At 38.9% G+C, this 25807-nt stretch overlaps 1 protein-coding gene across 10 annotated transcripts in view; it reads right to left on the minus strand.

The window, feature by feature from the left end:
• Window positions 1–25807, minus strand: part of cadpsb (Ca2+-dependent activator protein for secretion b) — a 102482-nt gene that overhangs the window by 71337 nt on the left and 5338 nt on the right. For 8 of the 10 annotated variants that reach the window (XM_007254365.4, XM_049479758.1, XM_049479761.1 and 5 more), the window contains exons 2-3: window positions 4217–4330; window positions 2–334 (exon numbers count right to left, since the gene is read on the minus strand). In XM_007254365.4, the coding sequence (XP_007254427.2) occupies window positions 2–334; window positions 4217–4330 (447 nt within the window). Of the gene's footprint in view, window position 1; window positions 335–4216; window positions 4331–5056; window positions 5078–5984; window positions 6131–25807 lie in introns of those variants that run through there. The other 2 variants (XM_049479759.1, XM_049479760.1) reach the window with 2 other exon arrangements.

Genomic DNA, 25807 nt, shown 5'->3' on the forward strand with positions numbered 1-25807 from the left:
CCTGGCAGGCTTGGTACAGCAGCTGGTGCTCGAATTTCTTGATGCCAAGTATCTGCTGGAACATCTCGTAAAGCTGGTCTTTGCTGAGAATGAGCTCAGAAGCAGCACTAGCTGTCATGCGCTGCTGTGCCTTTCGTGGGTCCTCGTCCCCGCGGTAGATGGTGTCAAACTTGGCCATCCAGGAGCTCAGCACCGTCTCTTTGCTCAAGCCGTCGATCTCAGGCAGACTACGAACGCGCTTCTCGATGTGCCGCTTGAACACTTCACGACAGTCCACAGCAGAGAAACCTCCAGTCTGGACCATCTTAGCCACACGATCACTCTTCAGAAACACCTATGAGCGCAATGTATACAAAGAGTGGTCTTTAGTATAGAGTACATGTTACATGCATTGTATATGGTTGTGGATACAGACAGGTTCTTAAAATGTTTCTTCGAGCAATGCCAAAGAAGAACCACCTATTGGTTCCATTAGGTAACCATTTCTGTAATAAAGGTATAAGAAAATACTGTACTGTATTGATTTTTTATTATTTATTAATTTATTTCAATGATTTTTAATTATTAATTTACATATAAAGAATGAAGTCAATGTTGCTCATTATGTCTTATGTTGTACTCTTCTTTTAGATACCACTGTCCTGATTGCATAAATAGAAAAATCTTCTTTTTCTAAGATTTTTTTTTTATTTTTATTTTTTACTATTGATTTAAACAATCACAATATATCATCTTGTTTACAGTATGGCGATATATTTGAATATACTCAATCTTAAACCCTGTATTCTTGCCAATACACAGAAGTGTGTAGTTTGTAATAGAGTTTGTTTTTTAAATAAGTAAGAACCTTTACACCAAGTGACTATTCTTTAGACCTATAAAAATATTCATGCTCACATATCTCTATAAGCATGTTTTTTTATGGATCCAAACATGGTCCAAAAATGATATGAGCTATTAGCATATATATTATCCAAACACTAAAAAGAAACAATGTTGCCATTATAAAAAAACACTTCCACACCTATCAAGGCTTTGGCTCTGGCTCGTGGCTCTCGCTCTACATCATGGTATACATCATGCACCCCTCTAATTCCCAGCCACCTTGCCTAACACGATACATACATATTTAAACAGCTAATCACCCTATATGATGAATGTTAGAGAAAAATGACTAAACTAATGATTTAGTAATGATTAGTTTACCTGCACACTTTTTCCAACAGTGCTCTGGAAAGTAAACTTGAGTCAATATCCATAACGATTTCAATCAAAATGAAACCAATTCCAGTCTGCTTGGGGAAATTATTTCTGATGTTTTAATATTCTACAATATGACGGAGAAACCTCCATCTATAGTGATATAATACAATAATATAGCAAGGTCATTACAGACAAAGGAAGAAATGGAAACTTTAAAATTTCACAGCTTTGAAATGATAGGGCCAGTGTGGGCAGAAAAGCTGCATTCACAAGACCACAAATTTGCCATTTCTCTTTCCACTTTCTCTCTGAATTATTCAAACCATTTGTCCCTACTGAAAGCAGGCTGATAAAATAGTGTGATTTCTTCTCTGGTCATGCTGCAGTAGCAGTGGAGTATAGTGTGAGGGGTCTAACTAAGATCCAAACTCCAGCCCAGCCCCCCACCCAGACCTATGTTTCAAAGTGAGTTTTATGGAGGTAGGAGTAAAATGTGATTTATGTTGTTTCTCTACATTTGGAGGGTCGGGTAGAGCTGCTTGGCAGCTGCTTTTCCTTGCTTTTAAAGGCCCTCTCCACTGCTCTGTTCAGGAAGATGGATGGGGCTCTAAATTGCTGTCTGGTTCCAATCCAGACGTCGATTTCCCATGAGCTTCTCTCTCTCTACCTGCACATACAGTGACAAACCACTCTGAAAATGAACTGTTGTGTAACTGGGTCCAAGGTTCTGGGCAAACATGACCCTGGAACTGGCCTAAGTTGTTTGATTATGGAGACCGCAATGGGGAGTTTTACAACCAGGATTACGACTATATGCATGGTCACAAGGAGCACATGAGCACAAGAAAGTTGACTTATGGTGAGAACTGAAAGCATAGAGCTCTCAAGGTCACAGGATGTGTTGTCGTTGTGATAGTGGATGAAACTTTAGAATCAGAGTTCTGTAACTTTACCATCAGCAAAGTGCAGTGTGTAGACAAGACGTCCTTTTACTGTGTGATGTTAATTGGCATTCAACCCAACAATAGCAAGGTTTCCTTTCAGTGAATTAAATCCAGTGAATTATATTGCATTTCAATCAGCTCTGTACATGAGAATGAAACTTTCATCTTAAAACACTTCTGAGAATTACACAATGAGTTATATTTAAGGTTGTACTGTTCCTCTTTGTTTTTCTGCTTAATTTTCTGGCTAGATTTTACATTGCAAGAGTATTTTAACAGACTGTGTGGACAAAAAGAAACACCTTTAACCAAGGTTTACTATTCTGTTAGATGCCTCCTTGTCCATTCCATTCAAGAATTACTTGCTTAGTGTGCTAAAAACATGCATACAAATATGCTGGGTGAGGGAATAACTAATCATATATGGCTGGTTATGGCCTAACTACTTATTGTTCCATCTTATTGTTAAATTAAATGTGTTTGTGGCTGCCTGGCCCATTTTCTTTATTGTACTGTAGAGATAATATGGCTGTGTGTATGTATGTTTGTATATATACATATGTATCTTGTGTTGTGCATTACTACTGAAAACTGTACACTCTAGATCTATAGATTGCAAATATACATAAAAATACATGGACAGAAGCCTCATTTGAAACAGTAATTAGGTATCTCTTTCATCAATTAGTTTAGATAACTCCTCATTTGTTATCAATACTTCCTTACCACTAAATAATAGGTTTAACTTTGGATTGCACTGCTTATGTGCACCTGTGACCACATATGAAGATGCATGCATCCCATTGCTCAATGCTAATAGATGAGTGGTTAATAAAGGAAAAGCGAAATAAGGGCTGGGGGACCTAAGGGTCTGAAAAGAAACAATTCAATTCAATTCAATTCAATTCAATTCAATTTCTATAGCTCTTATTACAACAAAAGTTGTCACAAAGAAGCTTTAAAGAGAAAAACAGATCCACGCCTCTTATGATACACTAGTTGCATCTTCAAAATAGATCTAAATGTAATTTGCATTTTAGGCTGTATATGAGGGGCCTCTGCTTTGGAAAAGCCAACTATGACAAAAGTATTACCAAAAATTCAACCCACCTCATCTGGACCCTAGGCTTTGGAATGCAGCAATAGGCTACCACTTGACTGTGCCTGTGCCCTTCTTAGTACATCAAAAAATGAAAAATACAAGCTACATCATTTCTCCTTTATTGCATATGTAGATTAGTCCTTTCTTGCAGCTCATATTATTCATGTATTATGGTAATACATTTCATCCATCAAGATTATATTAATACATTAAACTTCCCTTATGCATAATGCTTCTAATTCCTCAACAACGACGACGCTACCATTTTGGTAGCATATTGATGAAGTTAATAAGGGTGGCTCAGCATTTTCATTTCTAACCAACGGCTGATTCATGGTTCCAGAGACTTGGTCTGTGATTTTGCCTTGTATTTAGCAGAACAAGCTAATTAGCATCCACTGAGGCCCAAACCATAGCAACAGAGCAGAATGACATGATGACCTTACCACAATAATACTTTATCAGTAAGGCCATTAGCATGGAAATGTCCTCACTGTGTGTGTCCTCAATGTGTGTTTGTGTGTCTGCTCTAAGCTAAAAACAGCCTTTTAAATGTCCCTTGAGGGTTGTTTAGGACTCTCATCTCAATGCTAATTTACTTATACAAAGACATGTCATCACCACAGTGTATTCTATAATGTGACATCTGCTATGAGATAACAAAATTAAATGCATTTCTAAGCACGTTGTAAAATACTCAGGAGGCTGCATTGTTTTTTTTTTTACGTCGTGTATCTTTTGAGGGCCTATCAATGTTGCCATCAAAGAGGGCAAGTAGGAATTTGTTTTCACAGATTATTAGAACATTTTACTGCATTTCCTTATCAAAGTGTTGTTCCAGCGATTAAGTGAAATCATTTAAAATGCAAAAGTAAACTGACCCTGATTAGCACTGAAATGGAAAGTAAATGATAAGAGAGTGTTTTGTGTTGTTTTTCTTTGACTGAATGTATGGACGCTTCTGTACCTCAAAGTAGCTCTGAACTGCATTGATGAAGGCCTCGTCTGCCACAATCTGAGTGTCCCCTTTGAGGAAAGACTCAAAGCGATCCTTGGTGGTCTGAAGCTGCTGCTTGGTGATCTGGAGGGGAAAGAGAAAAACAAAGCTGCCTTAGTGGCTAATCAATGATAAAGCAAGCACACAAAGAAAGAGGGGGAGCATTGACTGGAAGGGGATTATAGATTCCTGTAGGCAAAATGACAAAAAGCCATAAATACTTCTTCATTCTTTGTACATTGATTTGTGGGGCATGCTATTTCAAGTTTCCTTTTATATTACCCTGTGGACTGTAGATTACTGTTTATTGATCCGTTATAAAAGTTTAAAATCTGAGTACTCCCATATGGCTCCAATACTAATGATTTTAAGACTTACAGAGTGCCCATGGGCAATGAGGAGAAACAGAGCAATAAATTAGGAAATGTTCCTCAGCAAAGTTGCTCTTAATCAGTCCACTATCTTTACAGTAGGTCTTTCCATTCATTTTTTTTCTCAAAGCATCTTGCGAAACAATTACATGAACATCAAATTTCTAATCTCTAACACACTTTAATCCTCTACTCCCACCGTTTGCTTCGTTTTTTTGTCTTTCACAGAAACACACATTTGCTAAACACTCTCTTTAAATCTCTTCCTCTCTCCACATGACCTTCTCATCTGACGTCCTTCAGTGCAGGTGTGTAAAAATGAAATCAACCAGGGGTTCTCAGCCAAAGTCCTCAAGGACCCAGAGTTGGCCCGCAAATTCCTATTCCAGCTCCAAACACACCTGAGCAACCTAATCGCAGTTCCACAGCAGTTGTTTACCTGGCTCAGGTGTGAAGGGAGCTGGAACAGAGCTAAAACATGGACACTGTGAAGTCCTGAAGGACTGGGCTGAAGATGATGTAAATGCAGCACCCTTGCCGATTATCAGCGGAAAACAAGGCAACCACATAGCGAAGCGAGGTGTTGTGCAGGAGAAGGAGATGACAAGAAGCCAAGCAGCATCCGCCTCCTATTCACACAGTGGAACAGCAGTGAGAGGAAAACAACAATACTATGTCTGTTTCCTCTCTCCCTCTTTCTATCTCTCTCTCTCTCTCTCTCTCTCTTACACACACACACAAACACGCACTCACTCACAAAATGACAATTCTAGACAAGACAACTCATGGGAACATGGGACTGTTTGGACTGTTTAAGTAGACTTTCCTTTCATCATTGACTTTTATCAAAATAAAAAAATAAAAAGAAATGAAATTTTGAAGATATTATCATTATAATTAATCAATCCATTAAAGTGTAATGATTTCTATTATTTTGTGGCATTGATTGTTAAAAATAAAGCAATAGTGAAATAAAAGTGTTTCCTTCTTCTGTGTATCTTTTTCACATTAGTGGCCAAAATATCTGTAGACTACTTATTTATACGTATTTATATTAAATTACATCCCTTTTTTTTCAGAAAACCACTTCTCATCTTCTGCATAGGCTACAGACATATATAACGTGAGTATAAAATGTATTTTGGTCAATAGAAATATGATATAAACAAACTGTAATTAACTATTTACATGTTTGTCATCTGTAACTCTAGCAGATAATTTAATTTGGTAGCTAGTGTAAGTTAGCTAACGCTAGGTTATTCAATAGTTACTGATATCATTGTGACTAAATGCTTTTAATATCTTGAAAATAAAAATGAGCAGAATATTATTTAGCTGTTTTTTCATTAAAAATACAATGTACTCACCCTTAAAAGTGAAGAAAAAGTTGTCATTGATGGCAGAAATTCCAGCTAATGTGAGTTAAACTAACCTAGCTAGCTAGCTAATCTAGCACACTATGAACTGAAAAAACAGGCATTAGTTAATGCTAGTTTTCCAAGAAATCTTGAAATAGGTTATTTTTTAATAATTATTTTGTCTAATGGAGAAAACAGATGTTAACAGGCTCTGAATAAACTTAACCTATAGTACTGGAACTGTTTGAGTTTCTCTTATAATCTGTCCAAGCTCCTAGGCTAGCTAGCTAACTTAGCTAACATATGCTAGCATAATTAGCAGGCTTGGTAGCTTGCTAGCATTAGCTTACAAACTAGCCGGAAAACACTAGATTATAATATTACTATGATTAAATCTCACTAATGAAACCTCAGTCACCATGGTGGAAGAAGAATTACAAATGATGGCACATTCTGCTAACTTTCACTGTACTGTCCTGTACAAAGTATTTTGATAATTGGCTATTAAACCAAAAAGTAATTTTTCTTACAAATGGTCAATAAAGTGCAGCAACTGATCTCATCTTTAGAGAACATAGTATTAAGCAGAGATAAAATGTAAAAATACATTTGAAAAATTATGCAAACATCTAAAAATAAATACATGACAAAATTACATAAAAAAAACAAACACAAAAAAATATTTTTATTTATCTATAGATAAACTATTCCCATGCCTACAACTAAACTGACTATTTAAAAAGGGTCAGTGTCCAACTCCACAATGAGATACTCTGAGTTGTATAACCATTACAATCTGACCTTGGTCAAAGTGACTTAAATTCTTATGTATACCTCTGTGTCTGTTTTTAACACACCACCTTCTGGAATTGACTGTTCACTTGCTGCATAATAGTTTCATTTCTTGACAAGATCCACTGTAGATAAAGATAACACTAATAACTAAAAATATATATAATTTTTCTCAGTGATGCTAATGTTATGGCTGATTGGCGCATACCGTTATTTTTAAGTGTAAATAACGGTTTAATTTCACTCTTAATGTATTTTTTATATTTAATATGCATTATTCTTTAAATGCGTATAAGCTTCGGTCATACCTCTGCTCTGGGGGTCTTTATTACCATTAATAAATGGATTACCATTATATGTCCCCGACTGAGACCAAACTGGTTAGCACCTGTTTGAGCCTGCACTGTTTTATCTTTTCTGATAAAAAGTAATGGATAAAAAGAAAGCCAATGTCTTTATGGGTGACTCGTACCAGGGGCAGCACATATATCCAATAAATTGACAAATTGGTGCTAAGAATTTATGGAATTCTAAAAATTGCTCTTCATGTTCAGAGCTCGATTTCCATTTCTAGACAACTGGCAACTCAAAAATATTGAGCAGCTTGTTTTCAATTGACCTTTGACCTGCAGGTATGGTGGTATTGTTGTGTGATTTAAGAGACACCTGATATATCGGAGTTCAATATGAATTACAGTGTCTGAAACAGCAGGAAACGGACATGCATATTAGAATCCTGTGATGCCTGAATACCCTCTGTTTTTAATTGCTTGTGGCCCTCTGCTGTCTAGAGAAATAAAAAAGTCTGTGTGTGTGTGTGTGTGTATGTGTGTTTGCATGCGCGTGAGATTCTGGTGTGGGAGGAAGGTGGAAAAGTACCATGTAGAGTGTGCCTGTGAGGCATTACAGCACCATCTGTGTGTTCATCTTTCTGCTACTGTCCTCGCTCTCCCTCAGAAATGGACATACCACAGCAGACAAACGAGCGTGCGCACACACACACACACACACACACTCACACACAATTTGTCCTTTCAGATTGTTTCAGCCTGTCTTAGAAATGAGCAAAAGCACAATACAATCAATATTTCTGATATGTTTTTGCTCGCAGAGTTCTTCTTTAGAGAAATAGAGCTTTGTCTGTGCTATGAGCTCCTGAGAGTTATGTTCCAGCATGAAAAACTATTTTGTTCACTCATGAAAAAGAAAAAGGGCTGGCAGGAGGGAGGGGAGCTCAGTGCGTTCCATGGAGAAATCACCTTTGAGTTCCTTCTGCAGTGTCCACATAAACATAACTGAATAGGTTCTTAGGAGCGGGCCCTACAGTGTCACCATGCATTTACACTGGCATGCGACCAGGTATGTGCGATTTGTAGTGTGTAGTGACAAGCAACAATCAGAGTTGAGATTTTCTCAGCTTTATGCTAATTAATTATGACACTGTGAAGTGGCATTGTACATCTGATTAGCCAAACAAATTCTTTAAACCAATCACAGGCACAGGAGTCTGAGATCTCCACCATCAGCTCTGTGAACATTTGATTTCTACCATACTTCATTCATATCCATAGAAGTATGGTTCTGGACTCGACCAAGAAGAGTGATTAGATGCATATGTGCACGATATATGTGCATGTGTGACACCGTGAGCAGCCACAAACACAACAAGACAGAGAGAACCTTGGGGTAATATGAGCAACTTGTCTTTTGCCAGTGAAAACCAGGGTTAAAGGCCATTATTTGAATGCTGGGCAGAATGGTACTGAACATGGAATGTAATAATTCAGGTGGCTTTTCCACATTGACATGGTTTGGCACTTAATGCCCACAAACCGGGCTCGGTAAAGTCTTATCAGCACAGTTAATCAACTCTACTTTGCAGCACAGAATCAATCAGTGGGAGGGCTTAAAGAGTGATTTGGGCCATGAGCAATGTCTGTTGTACACTGTAGACTGTGCTGTAACGATATGGGAAGAGGCCCGTAGACAGCATGCTAATACCGCATTAGCAAAGTGGGACAACCCTGGCCAGTAGTGTGCTAATGTAACAGTGGCAATGTGGGATGAGGCCTGTAGCCATGATAATGCCACAGTAGCAATGCATGGATGAGGCCAGTAGCTGTAGCTCACAGTTCTCTATTTTGAATTTAGTCTGTACAGAAGTTAGCATGTGAGAATGAGACCATGCATATCCAACAACAGCCACTGATGACACACTATGCACTTCCTGGTCCTGATTAAGCAACACAGAAAAGTACAACAGCAAAATAATAAAAATGAAAATAACCTGTAACTTCTGTTGTATACATGCATCTACATATAATCTAGCAGCTCCACTGCTGTTAAAAGGTGGTATTGATTAAACACACTGGAAAGGTCTCATGAATCCTTTTGCAGCGGCTGCATTTTAGGGATGCACTGTTTGTTGTAGGAAGGTTGACCTTTGGTCATGTATTGTGAATACTCCTCTTCTGCTGATTAAAACATTTTCTCTTAAGAATTTGTGGCTGCTTTAAAGAGACTCAGCACAGATTCCGTATCCCAATTTGAAAATTATTTAAAAAATCCTCAGAAAAGAATGCAAGCCTGGAAATAAACTGGATCATACTGGACTAAACTTATTTAGGACTTTTCAGATTACTTTAGGAAATTCCGTTAATTCAGTTCTCTCCCACATTGAAGCTTCACGGAGGCAATGTTGCTGTCAAAGTTTGGTTTAATTTCTTTGCTATTTGTGCTGTGCTTACTTTATGTTTCAGTTTTGTATTTATTTTATGTTTATGTTTTTCTTTACGCAGCTACTGTTGCACAGAGGTTTGTACATTTTTAATTACTCTGCAAACAACATCTCCCATTTTTATTATGCATTTTATGTTGGGCTGTGGATTTAATTGCCTTGGGATACTATATAACCAAATTAGGTAATATTTTAGGTGTATAGATGTGATAAAATGGCATGTTAATTTTTATTTCTCACGTTACAACTCTCTTAAAAGTTGTACAAATAAATGTGTGTGCTCCAAGTTTGCTTTGTAGGTTTAGAGATGGCTCAGATGTGGTATGGTTTGATGCCTTAGATGCTTTGTTGTTCTGCATTTACCTGGACTTAAAATCTCCGCTTCTGTTCCTATCTGTGTGTGTGTGTGTGTGTGTATGTATATATATGTGTGTGTGTGTGTGTGTGTGTGTGTGTAAGGGGGTGAGGAGAAGAGGGAAGGTCAGTGAAGGAGCTTGTGAGCAAGTGCAGCATGAAGAGTCAGAGGCCCACCCTAGGTCAGCTAAGTTCCTTTCTTAATTAAATTAAAAGCACTTGAGCCTTGGTCAGTAAATGTTCTTCTGGGCCTTTCTCCCGCTGCTGAGGCCTGGAATTGCTCATCCTGCTGACAGATTGGAGAAGGAGCCAATGTTCTTCAGCAATTTCACTGCATCTCCGCCTACATTTAACCCACACAGAGCTCATCAATCCTTTTTTTCTCCCCGCAAAGTCTGCTTATCAGGATTGCTGGCAGCCAGGTTTCCGAACAGCAGACTAGAGAGAACAAACACATATATCACCCTCTATATGTCAGCGCAAGGGCAGAGAACATACAGTACACGTCGATGCTGACTTGCACAGATGGCCGTGGTTTCTGTAAGTGAGAAGCACACATGGAAAATGTGACTTTCCATCATCAATTGTTGCTAAAAGCCTGAATATCAAGCGTGTCCTTTAGCCAAGTGGGAAATTCCGTTCTGATTCAACATTTGGTAGCATCAGACATTTGTTGTAACCTAAGGTCTGCTTCCATATGTACATTCCTATTCTTTTTTTCATTCCTACATCCTTTCATATCTTGTGAAGATAAAAAAAACAAACAAACAAACAGACAAAAACAGCATGTGTCCTCATTGCTTTATTGCGCCATACCTCCTAATGTGTTGCCTACTTTTGCGTACTGGAGTGTCTCTAAATAACCCCCCATCTCCCTAACACACACACAAACACATAGACACCCATGAAGCTACCATTATGACATTTTCATTTCAACAGGATGTGTGTTATTTATGTATTTATGGAATCATTTGCATTTGTTGTGCATGCAAAACAACATTCTTTCATTGTTCTTAAGTGAATTGGGAGCAGGTCCTTTGAGCGCGATGCACAGCCTACCAACGTAATGGTGTGTGTGTTTGTGTTTGAGTGAGTGTGTGCGCATACTCAGCAGAAGCACACTGCAGAGTCGTTGGTAATTATGATAATTGCATGAGTGCAGCAGCAGCTTTCGCTAAGGGCCAGGAGATGATGCATGAGAGAGAGAAAGAATGAGAGAGGGAGAGAGGAAGAAAGAGAGAGAGAGGGAAGAGAAAAAGAGAAAGAGAGGGGACAATGAAAAGAGGAATATATGAAAGAGAGACTTTGAATGTCACACTGTGGACACTGTAACGTGATTGTTGTAGTATGTTCAAACTAATTGCACTTACAGCTAAATCAGTTCAACTTGTCTGTAACTGTGTTTAGTTTGGGCGAGCCTGGGCTTTTTATACTGGCACGTCAAACACAGACAGGAATGCAGAGACAAAGAAAGAAGCAGAACATTCCCCTAGATATTATGTAACTGGATGGGTAAAGCGAAATGGAGGTGCTTTCCAAATTTAGAAGCAGGCTGCTGAAGTACAAGGGGGGGCTGCATGTGAATGACGCACCATTCATCTATTAAATCTCTGTGGTCTCCAGAAAAAGATGACCCCTGACCCTTTTATGCGCCACCTTACATCTCCATTCATTAGGCTGTGGGTGTGAAGAGGCCTGTAGACAGAATGCTAATTGCTAATACCAAATTAGCTACAGTATGTGGGTTAACCCTGGTTGCTGGCATGCTAAAAGCATGGTAGCATTGCAGGATGAGCCCGATTGCTGAGTTGCTAACACTGTGGTAGCCATCCAAACAAAATGGATGTGCTTGCCAAATTTAGAAGCAGGCAGCTGAAGTGCAACTGCCTCTTCAAGGAGGGGCTACATGTGAAAGACACACCATTCCTCCATTAAAGCTCTGTGGTCTCCAGAAAAAGATGACCCATGAACTCTTTTATGCACCACCTTACCTTATCATCTCCATTCTTTGGGCTGTGGGTTCCTAGGTGTCAGACTGCATGGTGCTGACTCAGATCCCTGGTCTCTTTTTACTCATATAAACTGAACATAACACGCAGTGATAGCCGCTAGCCTTATCTGATCTGCTGCCTACTCAGCTCTGACTCCCAAGAGCTGCCAGACAATTGTCGGTAAATTTAGAGAGACATATTATGTACCGCGTAATCTTCCAGGAGGACTTCAGAATGGACAGCAGTTGCCAGGTTCAGAGACAAGGTCTGAACAGAGGTACGTAGGTGTGTCCATTTACAGTGTGTGCCCATGAGCAGAAATGTGATGTGACATAAGTAGGTGTTTGTTTATGATGGTGGAGGTGGACGCGTGTATGTGTACGTCTATGTACACAGGTTGCTGTAATTCCATCTGATCGCTTCACTATCTGTGGACATCATTTGACACGGGAGCCAAAAGTCACAGCGGACAAAGCCAAACAATGCCTGAAGATAGTAGAAAAACACACACACACACACACACACACACACACACACACACAAACATATACACACACCACACAAAGCAAAGTACAATCCGGGTATAAATAATGCAAGGAGAAAAATCCTGCAGCAGTGCAAGTTCTGCGGGTTTTCTCGTAATATTTACTCAAGGCTTTTGCTGTCACACAAACACATGCTCACTAACCAAACATGCACACACACATACACACACAGCTCCACACGCACAGTGCCCTCGAGCAAACAGAGGAGCCCTTTGTGAGTCCACGGTCCATTCAGTAGAGCATCGTCCCCATCTAATTCATAACCACACCGAAGCAACTTAGCTGCCCAACGCCCTAACCCATCCACCGGCTGCTCTTGAACTCTCAGAGAACTCTTGCCAGTGGAGGAACACAGTGTTCCACTTCTACATCAGCCTCCCTCTCCTCTCCCTCCCTTTAGCCCTCCGTTCTTCCTTTCTCCGCCCTCAGGATGATGGAGCTGGGAGTAGGCCGCAGAGCAACTGGGTCTGATTGCGCCTGGTTAGCTGGAGTTTCAGTACACTCTGAGCCGAAGGGTGAACTTTGCAGACTCTTACACTGTGCGGCTTTCGCATATGGCTCAGGGTTGAGATGGGAAACCGTGCGAACCCTCCAAATAGAGAGGCTCAGCGGAGCTTTCTCCTGAGACACACCAAGTGCCAAGGTTTCCATTTTTGGATCTCATCTAAATGCATCATTCAGCCTGTGAAGTTCACCTCATTGCACCTCGAAGCACTGCAGTTAAAGAGACACTTCAGAGTTTTTCACCATCGGTGTATGGTAGATTAACATGGACCATAATTTCATTGTTTTTTTTTCTGCCCTTAGAAAAGAAGGTTGTTGACTTATTGACTCAAAACACATTTATAGTACAAGCTGTGGTGCTGCTGCTTTATTCGGTCACTCAGGTTATGAGAAACAGGTATTACATATAGAACACTTTCATATATTATTTAGTGGCGTTTATAAATGGAGCTGTAAATCTGTAAAAATAAATCTTTTAGAGGGTGAAGAATGTGCAATGTGGGTTGAATTCCAGTGTTGAAAAAATGGATGCAACCTTAATAATAACTGCATGTACATGGTTTTATGATTACTTCAGTCAATGAGTGTACTTATATAAATATGTTATACTCATTTATTTAGGAAAAAATATTTTTTAGGAAAAAAAGCACATGCACAATGACATCCCTAATTTAGTTATATCCAGTTCCCAAAAACTTGCGAGGACACCTCCTTTCATACATTGCTACTGTCGTTTACCGCTGTCTCTTTGCTGTGAAGATGCTTGAAGATGAGGAAGAAGACACCGCAGACATTGCCTTAAGTGTAATACAATTATTTATTACAAAGACTAAGACAATATCTTCAAGGCTTCCTAGGCCAGCCTTGGAGAGAGATGTTGCCCGATCTGATGTTCCTGCTCTCTCCCCCGTCCACTCCTTTGGGGACCCCTTTTAAAGGTCTGTGGTACACATCTGGAAACACTTAAACCTACATCGCCATACATAGCCATAGGCGGAGCCTACAGTACATGCATTAGTGAAAGAGTATAAAGAGAAATAAAAGAATATAAAGAAAATATATATGCTGAAAATATACGTCACTACCAACACTGATAAGGTGAAGCCTTGTATTTGTTCTTTATATTGTGTGAAAACATTAATGAAGAATGGACCAATACTATTTTTTTTTTATTTTACAATGGCTTCCATCCAAATTAAACAAGATTGGTGGCAGTGACAATGTGCTTTTACCAAGATGCATGTTGCAACAAGTGATGGGGGGAGAGGAAGGGCCATCTTACCTACCCAAAGAGAAAGACCAGTGCAGGAAATCAATATGTTTTCCATCATAAACATTAGCTGCCTTTTACATTCTGTGAAAAGGGAGCAACTGAATTGGATCAAAATCTCTTGGAATAAAATCTCTTTACACCAGGGCTGTCCACAATGGGATTTGAGCCTAGTCAAGCAGATATGCATGTGATCAGATGGAATTAGGTGCACTGCTAGTTGTTTAAAATGAAAACCAGCAGCTATAAGCACCACTTGCAGGTAAGACTGGACACCCCTGCTTTACATTTACTTAACATTTACTGAAACTCGGAGAATTAATCGTAACCACATATAACCACATTCTGCATCAAAATGTTCAACAGATATTAGGGCTGTACAGTTAATTGTATATGAAATGTAATCATGACTTTGGCTCCTGCAATTACCTAATCATGAGAGGCCATAGTTATTACATTCCATTAAGCAGTATTCCCATTACGTTTAAATCAACCATTTTAATCATGAACGGTACCACAGAGAAAATGAGGGCTCTGTCTTGCCAAATGCACTGCGAGTGATCTGACCTCTGTACACCCTCTGGCCACCGTCATCACTGAGAACATACTATTTTCAAAGCACTTGTGCCTGCCTGATTGCATCATTTTCTCTGACCTCAGCTCGATGGTTCGAAATATAAGCATTTAACTTCCACAGTCTATTTCCAGAAGCAGACAGAGGAGGAAAGCTCCAAGGCCTGTGATCAGCTGCATGCAGATTTTCCTTCCTTCTATTCATGAGAGGTATGAACTGGAATTGGTCACTGGACAAAAATACCTACCTAGGGCGAAATGTATTTAAATAAGAGAGCACTTATTGTTCACATGTGGAACCAGTCCAAGTCTTGATACACAACAACAGCATGTCACTGTGCTATATATATATATATATCACACCAATCCTCAAAAAACAGTACTATACTCTGCCCCAGAAACAAAAGCTTGTGTTTGCTTTATGTAAGACTGCATCACACAAGCACACACACGCACACACACATACACACACACACTGCAATGCCTTATTCATCATCTAAAGCCGGTCTCAAACGCCTAATGGGACTGACCTACAGATTACATGGGAACACATATGACAATATACAATACATATTATATATGTGTGTGTGCATGTATGCATGAGTGTTGCCAGGCATTGAATTGTTTATTTGTAAATGTTACACACATTTAAAAGCTGTTTCAGTATTCGTTGGGCAGGAGGCCCGTGCTGAAGGATTGGAATGAAAGAGCAAGCAGTAGAATTTCTGTTAGAGAAAAAGGACACTATTGGCATTCTGTAGCTGTAGAGCTGACTACGCACTGATCCATCAACAGCACCTAACATCCAAAAGACAGATTCTACATCTATACTCCTTTCAGGGAGAGGCAGTGAGAGAGAGAGAGAGAGAGAGAGAGAGAGAGAGAGAGAAAGAGAGAGAGAGAGAGATGGGAAATGGGAGGTTTGAGAAATCCCATACGAATGTGAAACAGGCATTTGTTTTATGTCCAAATTATTTTTTTTTCTAAAATCAAGAGTGTCAATTAGACATTGTTAAGTGATTGCTTCTGGTATGCCACTCCATCTTATCCTAAGGGTAATGGGTGGATCACAATTACTAAACAGAATGCATTTACATATATATTTATATAGCGCTAGAAAAAAAATAAAAACCACTTCAGTTTCTGAATCAGTTTCTCTGATTTTGCTATTTATAGGTATATGTTTGGGTAAAATTAACATTGTTGTTTTATTCTATAAACTACGGACAACATTCTCCCAAATTACAAACCAAATAAAAACATTGTCATTTAGAGCCTTTGTTTGCAGAAAATAAGAAATGGCTGAAATAACAAAAAAGATGCAGAGCTTTCAGACTTCAAATAATGCAAAAAAAAAAAAAAGTTCCTATTCATAAAGTTTTAAGAGTTCAGAAATCAATATTTGGTGGAATAACTCTGGTTTTTAATCACAGTTTTCATGCATCATGGCATGTTCTCCTCCACCAGTCTTACACGCTGCTTTTGGATAACTGTATGCCTTTCCTGCTGCAAGAATTCAAGCAGTTCAGCTTGATTTGATGGCTTGTGATCAGCCATCTTCCTGTTGATTATATTCCAGATTATATTCCATAATTTGGTAAAATCAAAGAAACTCATAATTTTTAAGTGGTCTCTTGATTTTATCCCAGAGCTGTATATTGGCATGGAGTCAATGTTTTGGCATGGAGTCAAAGAGGTTCCTAATGGTGTCCTGTGATAATCCATCCCATAATCCAGACTGAATATTCTCATATATTTCCTGCAGATTTTGTGGTGGGATTTGGTGGAGTGTTGATAGCCCATGCAATAGCATCCCACACATTCTTTAGCGACACATTTAATCAGGGACAAATAGAGTGATGCACCTGGCTATGGCATAGTATCTGTCATTAAGAAAAGCTCTTGAGATGGCAGCAGTATGTGGATGAGCATTGTCCTGTTGGACCAGCACACCAGACTGTGCATCCAGAAAGAATAGGGCCACTGATGGTAAAATTTTCTTAACGTAACATTGGGCCATCAAAGTGCCTGCAATGAAGGCCAAAGGTGATATGGCAACATGCAAAATTGCAACCCACCCAATGACACCAGCCCTTCTGTATATGTGACACGTGACAACAAACCAGACCCACACGATCACCAAGCTGCTGATTGACAGAAGTGAATAATCTCAACCCTTTGAACCATGTCTTTCCTCCCAATGCATGAGATAAGAGCTAATGTGTGTGTATCTGCAAGAGAGTGCTAATGTGTGTGCGGGGGTGAGCGCACTTGCCTGAAACTCTTCTAATCCGGCTAAAAATAAGGATTTGAGGCATGTGACATGGCAGACTCCGTAAAATGGCTCCCCGTAGAGGCATACTTATTATGAGTGAAGAGACAGCAGAAACGCAGGAAGAACAGACACTCTCTCTCGTTTCTACACACACTCACGCAACACACAAGGAACATTATGGTTCAAATGTGTGTGAGCGACGTCTGATGTCTGACGTCTCTCTTCCCCTGCCAGTCAGAGACAGACCTTGAGCAGAGTGCTTTTTGCTATTCAACCTTGAGTCATGGAGAAGGTCATGCAGACCCGTCTGCCAGTGGGGATGAACACGGGACGGTGTTGCTTAAAGGTTGATGGGATACAGAAAAGGGCAGAAAGCTAACTACTAAAGTATTCAACAGTCATAACAAAGAAAGACCACCTAGTCTAATACATTGCTTAACAACAGTACAGGAATTTAAGCCTGTCACTTTGGTTTCCACAACCAAGCTACCAAACATTGTCCAGTCTGAGTTTTTAAGCATGTTGTATTTAACTGACAAAAAAACATGTGAAAAAGTGCTACCTGGTAACATGCTGATTAAGTCATTCTGAATAAAAGAAAGATGTATTGGTCTTTCTCAGAACTGTGTAGCTAACGCTAACTGTGTAGTAACTGTGTATTTTTGGTGTTGCCTATGTTAGCTTACCCAGCCATGAGCCCATCAGCCATTCAGTTTCTAAAACAATCTATTTAGCTAGCTAAGCTAACGTTGGGATAAGTCCACATTAGGCACCTAAATACAGAGGAGGGCAACAACCCATCTAAGAGAAAACATTATATGAATGTTTAGCAACCTTTTAAGAAAGTTCCAGGAAGGTTAGCCTGTGACATTACATAAATAATGCTCCAGAATTATTATAAAAGGCATGTAACATAATAATGGGTCGCATCACAATGTTATTAGAATGTTTGTCACAAAATGTAACCAGCTAGATGAACACTAACATTATGGAAATGTTAAAAAGTAAAATTCCCAAACCTAAAAATTAAAACACTGACACAAGTGACAATTTTAGAGATGTTACCAGAATGGTTCTAAATGCTAAATAAATAAAGAATGTTCTAATAACATCTAGAAAACATGACAGATTGAACATACGTCTAAGAACGTTAACTGTAAATTGTTCTGTGTAATCGTTTAACTAACCAAAAAAACTAACCTTTTTTTTCTCATCTTTCTTATCAACAGATGTTATTAGAGATAAATTTGAGTCTGCAGTTTTACAGATATGTCAGATAGATTTAAATGAGTCCCTGGATGTGCTTAACATTATAGAAATGTTATAGAAAAGTCTTGATCTATCAGGCATCTTCCACTCTGGTTTTGTGTTAATACAAACCTGACTATGAGACCATTGGTGTAGCTCAATGAAAATTACATTACATTACATTACATTTCATTTGGCAGACGCTTTTGTCCAAAGCGACTTACAATATTGAAGTGCAAATAATAGAAGAGGTTAAGTACAAAAATAATAGAAATTAAAAATAAAACATCTATAGATAGGGCCTTAAGGAGGTCAGAGGGAAATAATGGGATAGAGGAGTAGAGAAGAGGAAGAAGGAGATGAGGTTAGAATTAGTTAGTTAGTTAGAGGTGTTAGGAGAGTAAGTGCTCTTTGAAGAGCTCTGTCTTCAGGAGTTTCTCAAAGATAGTGAGAGATTCTCCTGATCTGGTAGTGGAAGGTAGTTTGTTCCACCATTGTGGAACTCTGTATGAGAACAGTCTGGATTGCTTTGTGTGTTTGAGTGTTTGGCAAAGCGAGGCGACGTTCATTGGAGGAGCGCAGCGGCCGGGAGGTAGCGTAAGCCTTCAGGAGCGAGTGCAGGTAGGAACGAGCCTGTTCTGTCATCACCTTGTAGGCGATTGTAAGAGCTTTGAATTTGATGCGAGCAGCAACTGGTAGCCAGTGGAGCTCAATGAGCAGCGGAGTGACATGTGCCCGTTTTGGCTGGTTGAAGACCAAACGTGCTGCTGCATTCTGAATCATCTGTAGTGGTTTTACTACACAGGCCGGGAGGCCAGTTAGTACGGCATTGCAGTAGTCGAGGCGTGAGATTACCACAGCTTGTACCAGGAGTTGGGTGGCCTGTTGCGTCAGAAACGGTCAAATTTTTCCGATGTTGTAAAGCGCAAAGCGGCAGGATCGAGCAACTGAGGCCACATGGTGCGTGAAGAGAAGCTGGTCATCAACCATAACACCCAGGTTCCTAGCAACCTTTGTCGGTGAGAGAGAGAGAGAGTCGATGGTTATGGCAAAGTTGTGTTGAATAGAAGGTTTTGCTGGTATGACCAGAAGTTCAGTCTTTGAGAGGTTTAGTTGGAGGTGATGTTCCTTCATCCATGCGGATATGTCTGAGAGACACTGTGATATTCGTGCAGAGATTGAGTGATCATCGGGTGAGAACGACAGGTATAGCTGAGTGTCGTCAGCAAAGCAATGGTAGGAAAAACCATGTGAGCGGAATTTGATTAGGTTTGAATTAATGAAATACTTTGCTTATAGATCTTTGGCTTTATTAAAAATAAATAAACTCTGTCTTTATAGGTCCACCAAGCTTAAAAAACAGTTTAATGTGCTTGTATTTTTCTATAGAGAGAGAGAGAGGGGGGCTAAGTTTTGGTCTTTAGAAAAGGCCAATCCACTACTGAGAGGAGTGTGTGCATTTATTGATTCTAAGAACAGCTGGTCTGCTGTTGCTCTTAGTCTTAAGAGGGCACACTCCATCCTCTTTGTTCTTTAATGGATGGATGCCTTCTCTTTTCTCTTTATACAAGCCTGTGAATTTACCATCTATATCCCACACAAATAGCTCCATTCCTCGAGATATAAATCAATGATCAGGTCAGTATTAGTCAGCATTTCTGCATTCACCATAGTAGAACCAGCTCACCATCATCACTGCACACCCACAGATTTAGACCCAAAAGCTTACTTTCTTGTGAACTTTTCTGATTTGTAGGTTTGATACGTAATGTATCTACGGGATATAATCATTATTCTTGCACTTGATCCTAATTGAGCCGTCTGGCTTCAAAGAGTGGAAGAGCGAGAGACCTATTAGTTCTGACTAGCAACATAAATTAGACATACTGTATGTTTGCCTATAATTAGCGATGCAGTGGGACATCCTGTTCTCAGAATAAAAGGCCTCTCATTAGTAGAGTTATGGGGGCTTAAGTAGGGTATCTGTATGAACCCAACTGTGCAGGCAGGCGGATTGCATACATACCGGTACATTTTTTTCCTTGATAAAGCCTACAATACTTACTGACAGTTATGACAATTAAGAATGTTCCTACTCATTATAGGAGTAGATGGCTCCCATAAGAACTGCAAAATGAATGGAACAGTGAGAACCATGAAATTATCTTTGATATTCTGTCATTCATTCAATGTGAAGTAACTATAAATGCAACAAAACTATTCAACCAAAAAAGGCAAAAAAAAAAAAAGCATTTCTGGTATTCAGCCAAATTAGAGAAATAACACAAAAAAGTTATACTTTTACAATCCTTTCATAGACGTAAATGAAAGATATAAGCTGTACAGGGCTACAAAAGTTCTGCTAGCCGATTGACTCACACAGTTGATGTACATTTATGAGAAGAATAGACCTACTTAGGTACATTTGTGATCGAAATTACACTGCTAAAGACAATTCATGATTATTGTAGCACTGCTGAGGTAAATGCTTTGTTGGTGCGTCTGCCTGAATGTTGAAAATGTTAATTGCATAAAAAAAGGAAAATAAAATTGTAGTTATATTGTAGTGTTGTGATTGTGTTTTCTTTGAAGAGTAAAACAAGATACATTTTAGGATATTTAATTTATTTATTGGTAAATAAAGAATGAAAATCTGAAAAAAAAAAAAAAAAAAACATGTTCAGCATTTTTTTCATGTTTTCTATGGTTCGATTTTAGCCAAAAACTAATTTCAGTGTTTCTCTAAAAGTTACTAAACGTAATCATTCTTGATAAATTCATAATGATTTTATTTTTCAAATGGTGTTTATAATGTCTCTAAAAAAGCCTCATCTTGATATCCATTTTTGATGTTTTTCACTTTTTTGAAATAATGGGTACCTGGGAGTTATTCATTACATTGTGTCAAATTTTTTTTGATAAATGCACAAATTGAAATGCTATCTATCACACTATCAAAGGTCCACCTCCCACTTTCCACACCCCTTCTCACTGCATGTGTTTCCTGATTAAGTTCAGGGTTTTTTTGGTTTAAAAAGCTGTTCATCTGTGGGAAGTCTCTCAGCACATCAGGTTCTACCTTAGGCTTTACCTCTTTATTATATCAGCAGTAATCCTCTCTTAACCTGCTCACCTTCCATTCACCAGGCTTTACTGCGGTTATCTATCTTTCTGTGACTTCTCCTTCTCTCTCTCTCTTGCTCTCTCTCTCCTGCTCTCTCTCTCTCTCTCTCTCTCTCATTCCTCTTTATCTTCTCTATGTGAGTCTGATTTAATTTCCTCTGGCGTAACCATCTTCTTGTTTTAGGCCACAGTGCAAGCTGTGGGTGTCTTTATTGAGCTACAGATTTATCAGCTGTATCTGAAAGCTCATCCTGTGAGGGATCTTTATAGACCCTGTGCTACAGTATGTGTCCAAAAGACACCTGATCATCCAACCGTCTTTCTGAAATCGAGGGGAGAGGGAGATTGCCCCCTCCCTGTTACTGCAGTAGCAGCTTTTACTCCTCTGGAAAGGAATTACACTGTATGTTAATAAAACATTGCAGTGAGGATTTGATTGCTTTTTTGTGTTAGATTGATATTGAGTGATGTTAGATGATTAGTCCTGAATCAGAAATGCCACTCCAGCTCATTTTGATTATTAGATTATTAGGCATTGGGAGGAGCCCCCTTAATAGAGGGAACAATATTACACTGCTCCATAGCTCAGTGCTAGGAGGCTTTATACATGACTAGTTGATGTTTAACACTGGATTTGACAGATCTTTAGGAAAATGTCTTCTCTTATCTTTGTCTGAGGACAACAAAAAAAAAAACAGATCTCAATATTGACCCACTAATTTCTAAAAGTGTTCTCCTAAACCTTAAGGAGAAAAACAGAGATTGTTTTTAGATCAACATCAACTTTTAATTGTGGGGGAGTTTAAATTAGAATAAAAAAAACAAGATATCTCAGTCTGTATAGATAGACTGCAGAAATACAGTATTTCTGAGATGTATAAGAGAGTTATATAAGAAATGATACGACATGCTGAGGTGGGATCAGTTTGAACGGAAAAAAGATTAAGCCTTTTGTGAGACATTATTTTGAGTAATAAGTAAAAAAAATCAGAGGGTTATTTCTCAGGAGCTGAATTTCAGAAGCAGTAGAAAATTGCTTAAATCTCACATCGGTCTTAAACAGGATTTAACTGTGTCTAGGAGAAATAATAAGATGAAGAGGAAATTGCATTAATTTGTATACTTCTTTTCTATGGGTGGTGGTCAGTTTTTTTTTTTCTAAAATTATCTTTTTTAAAATTGCAATATATCTCCTTGCTTACAGTTTTACAATATATCAATATAGAACCCCATGTTCTTGCCAAATACACATCTGTACAATCCAAATAAATGATTCCATTGTCTATTAGAAAGCATAGTAATGCTCCTGTGAGTTTATGCAACGTTTCAATGCCATGAATTCAAGGCTGTTCTGTATGGAATCCCTACTGTCAGTACACACCATGTGGATACTGTGCTGTCAGATCTGTTCGAATCTCAGACTCCGCTCAGCGTGTTCACCTGCTAAAATGAAACTAGTTCATCATGAGCGCAGCTTGTCTTCGGCCTGTTCATACAGCTAAACTCGAAATGTCTTTATCTTTGCCCTTTTCACTGCTGAGCGCCCGGACCCAAACCAGAGTTTCAAAATATTCTGAAATTCCATTCTCATCACATCTGGGTTTTATATTATGAGCTGGTGGTATTAATGCTTTTCAAATGGACTCAGATCAAAGAAATGCTTTTCTGTTAATCTTTCTATTCATTTGCTTTTGGCTATGACTCATATGTACATGTCTCAGACGCTTTTAGGCTGTTTTTTTTTCTCTCTTTGTCTCTCTGATTACCTTAATGTCTCACGTTTCATGTTTATCGCATGGTCTGTGACTGACGTATTGATCCATCAGAGTGCACGACTGTGGCAAGGGGCTGAGGCTGCACATACTGCCTCTTTCACCGTCTCGCACAAACGCACACACTCACACAACACACGGTGGAACACGCATGCAGATCCATAAAAAAGATCTCAAGTGAAAATCAGGGGAGAATGAAAGTGGATTTGCCAGACTGGCTACTCGATTACAGCCACGGTAACTTCACCCATCGCACAATACCGCCCTGATTTGCATCCCGCTCTGAAGAAGGAGATAATCATGTGGCCTGCAGCCTCACTCTGTTGCGCTCTGACTGCAGCGCGGGGTAATGGAGTCGCTCTCATCACCACCCATTGTAACAAACAGTCAAAAGCAAGGCGTCTGATCGAGTAACTCATTTCTCATTCCCTGAGAACGTACACTGCCCTGGGCCTGGCTTCACAACTCCACTGCAGCACCTAGATCATCCTGAGATGAAAGGATGAAAGCGAGAGATCTCTCTGAGCACTTATTAGAACCGTTAGGACAACCTAAATGTGACGGTTCGGCCAATTTCGCTCTAAAGCTCTGAGGCTAACATAATAATAGCCCATTATGGCCCCCATTAGTTTCATGCAAACTGCCTTCATGCAAGTCTAAGTCATCACATTCTTGCTTCAAACCATGCTGGACTGGTAATTAGAGATGAAATATCCGTGCTGATGTGTGGCTGAGGTCATGTTGCCAGCTGTGTATTTCTTTTGTGGGCTGGTAGAGTGATCCACAAGTCCAATGTGTCCAAAAGTTTATATAGATATCTGCTCCTCCAGGGTTCTTTTTCTGAAATTACAGACATTAATAAGACGTTTGTCCTTAAGGACATTTGCTGCTGTTACAGCTTCTGCTCTGCTCCTTTGGAAAGGCTTTACACTACATATTGAATCACTGCTGTGAGGATTTGATCACATTTCAGCTACATGCTTTAGAACATTAGCGAGGTCAGGCTACTTTCAAATGCTCAGCTTGAAGCAGCAGTCCCTAAGACTTTTTTTTCTTTAACAAAATATTCTAATTAACTTTAATGGTATCAGTGTCCTGGCGTGACCATTACTGCAACGTTTCATTACTGTATATTCATTCTAAAACAGAGTGTTTTGGTAAGTTTGATGCATACAACTGTACTCTACATTTACTGTACTGTACATACTACCGTATTTCATAAATGAACAAAATGAACAAAACAATATACAGTGTACCCAAAACCACAGAATCTCACACAGTAATTTATTTACAATAACCTGCATTACAAGTACTGTTCCACATGCTCAGTGCAATTACATATTCTCACCAAAGAAGTCTCTAAATCCCCAAAATCTCCAAAACTTACAGACTGTTGATTTAAGTATAGCCATTCTGAACACATTTTAAAAATACATTTTAATATTAGTATAAAATAAATAAACCTGCTTAAAAATTGATAAATATATACAAAAATCACAATTTAGGTAGCTGCTCCTACTGTGTTTAGATACATGCATGAATTAAAACTGGAGATTAATAAGGGTTATGAAAGACTATGATTATGAAGTATTATAACAACAGGCTTCTTAGGCATTTTACTCAAACAACAATATTTTAGTAAAATTTAACCATATATATGTTTGTAACAAAACCTTGTCTTTGCAAAATTAAAAAACTTCATTGGCAAAGGACATGATCTTAACTTTAATTTCCAGTTATTTAACATGAGATTGGATTCCCTTACAACTGACAAAATCCATGTAAGTGGTAGCTAGCATTTTCCAAATGCTAAAAAAAAAAATAGAAATAGACCACACATTCTTAAGCTATAGACTGCATGCAGGATCTCATATGCAGTGAGGCAGCATGTTGAATGCACCACAAGTGATGCAGTGCTAGAGATTCACACAGACAGAAGAAGCGCATGTGTGTGCATTTGTGCATGGAGTGTTTGGGCGAGGCCATTACACCAGCTAAAGGAAGGGCTCGATAGCTAGTGACAGAGTGTAATAGCTCTTTTGTGTTCTCTTTCATAAGGTCAGTGACTGCTACTTCAAGGCACAGCAGCACAGTTCATACAAAGAGCTAACTAGGCCTGTCGGCATGTATAAAAAAAAAAGAAGAAAGAAACGCACATGGAGTAACATCCACACCCACACAAGCTTTAGTACTATAACACGAGTCAAGCTCTAAGCTCTGTAATCATCCCATCAAGGAAAACACATCACTCCCCTGTGCTTCCTGAATTTACAGCCATATGCTTGATGACTTTTGGGGCACTACCTCCTTTTAAGAGCAAGCAAAGGCTTAATTTAATTAAGTGAATTGGACAGAAGGGTAGACAGTGTTTTAGACGAAGCATTTGATTTAATGAATAACATGAGTAATCAGAAAATTATCGTTTAAGCACTGAAAGTGAATCAAGTCAACAGACAATGGGACAGCACCCAAAATGCAATAATAGACAATTACAGAAAAGGCTTCTTCTGCAGACTACAGCAAAATTACTCAGCACAAAACCTCAGAAGCAGAGGCGTGGAAAGAGCAGTCGCACCATGTAAGAGTATTCATTCATGCTAATGTACTGTAAGTTGGAGTAGAGTGATGTACAATATCATGAAGATTAC

This window comes from Astyanax mexicanus, chromosome 5 (genome assembly GCF_023375975.1).
Source record: "Astyanax mexicanus isolate ESR-SI-001 chromosome 5, AstMex3_surface, whole genome shotgun sequence".
Classification (NCBI taxonomy): Eukaryota; Metazoa; Chordata; class Actinopteri; order Characiformes; family Acestrorhamphidae; genus Astyanax; species Astyanax mexicanus.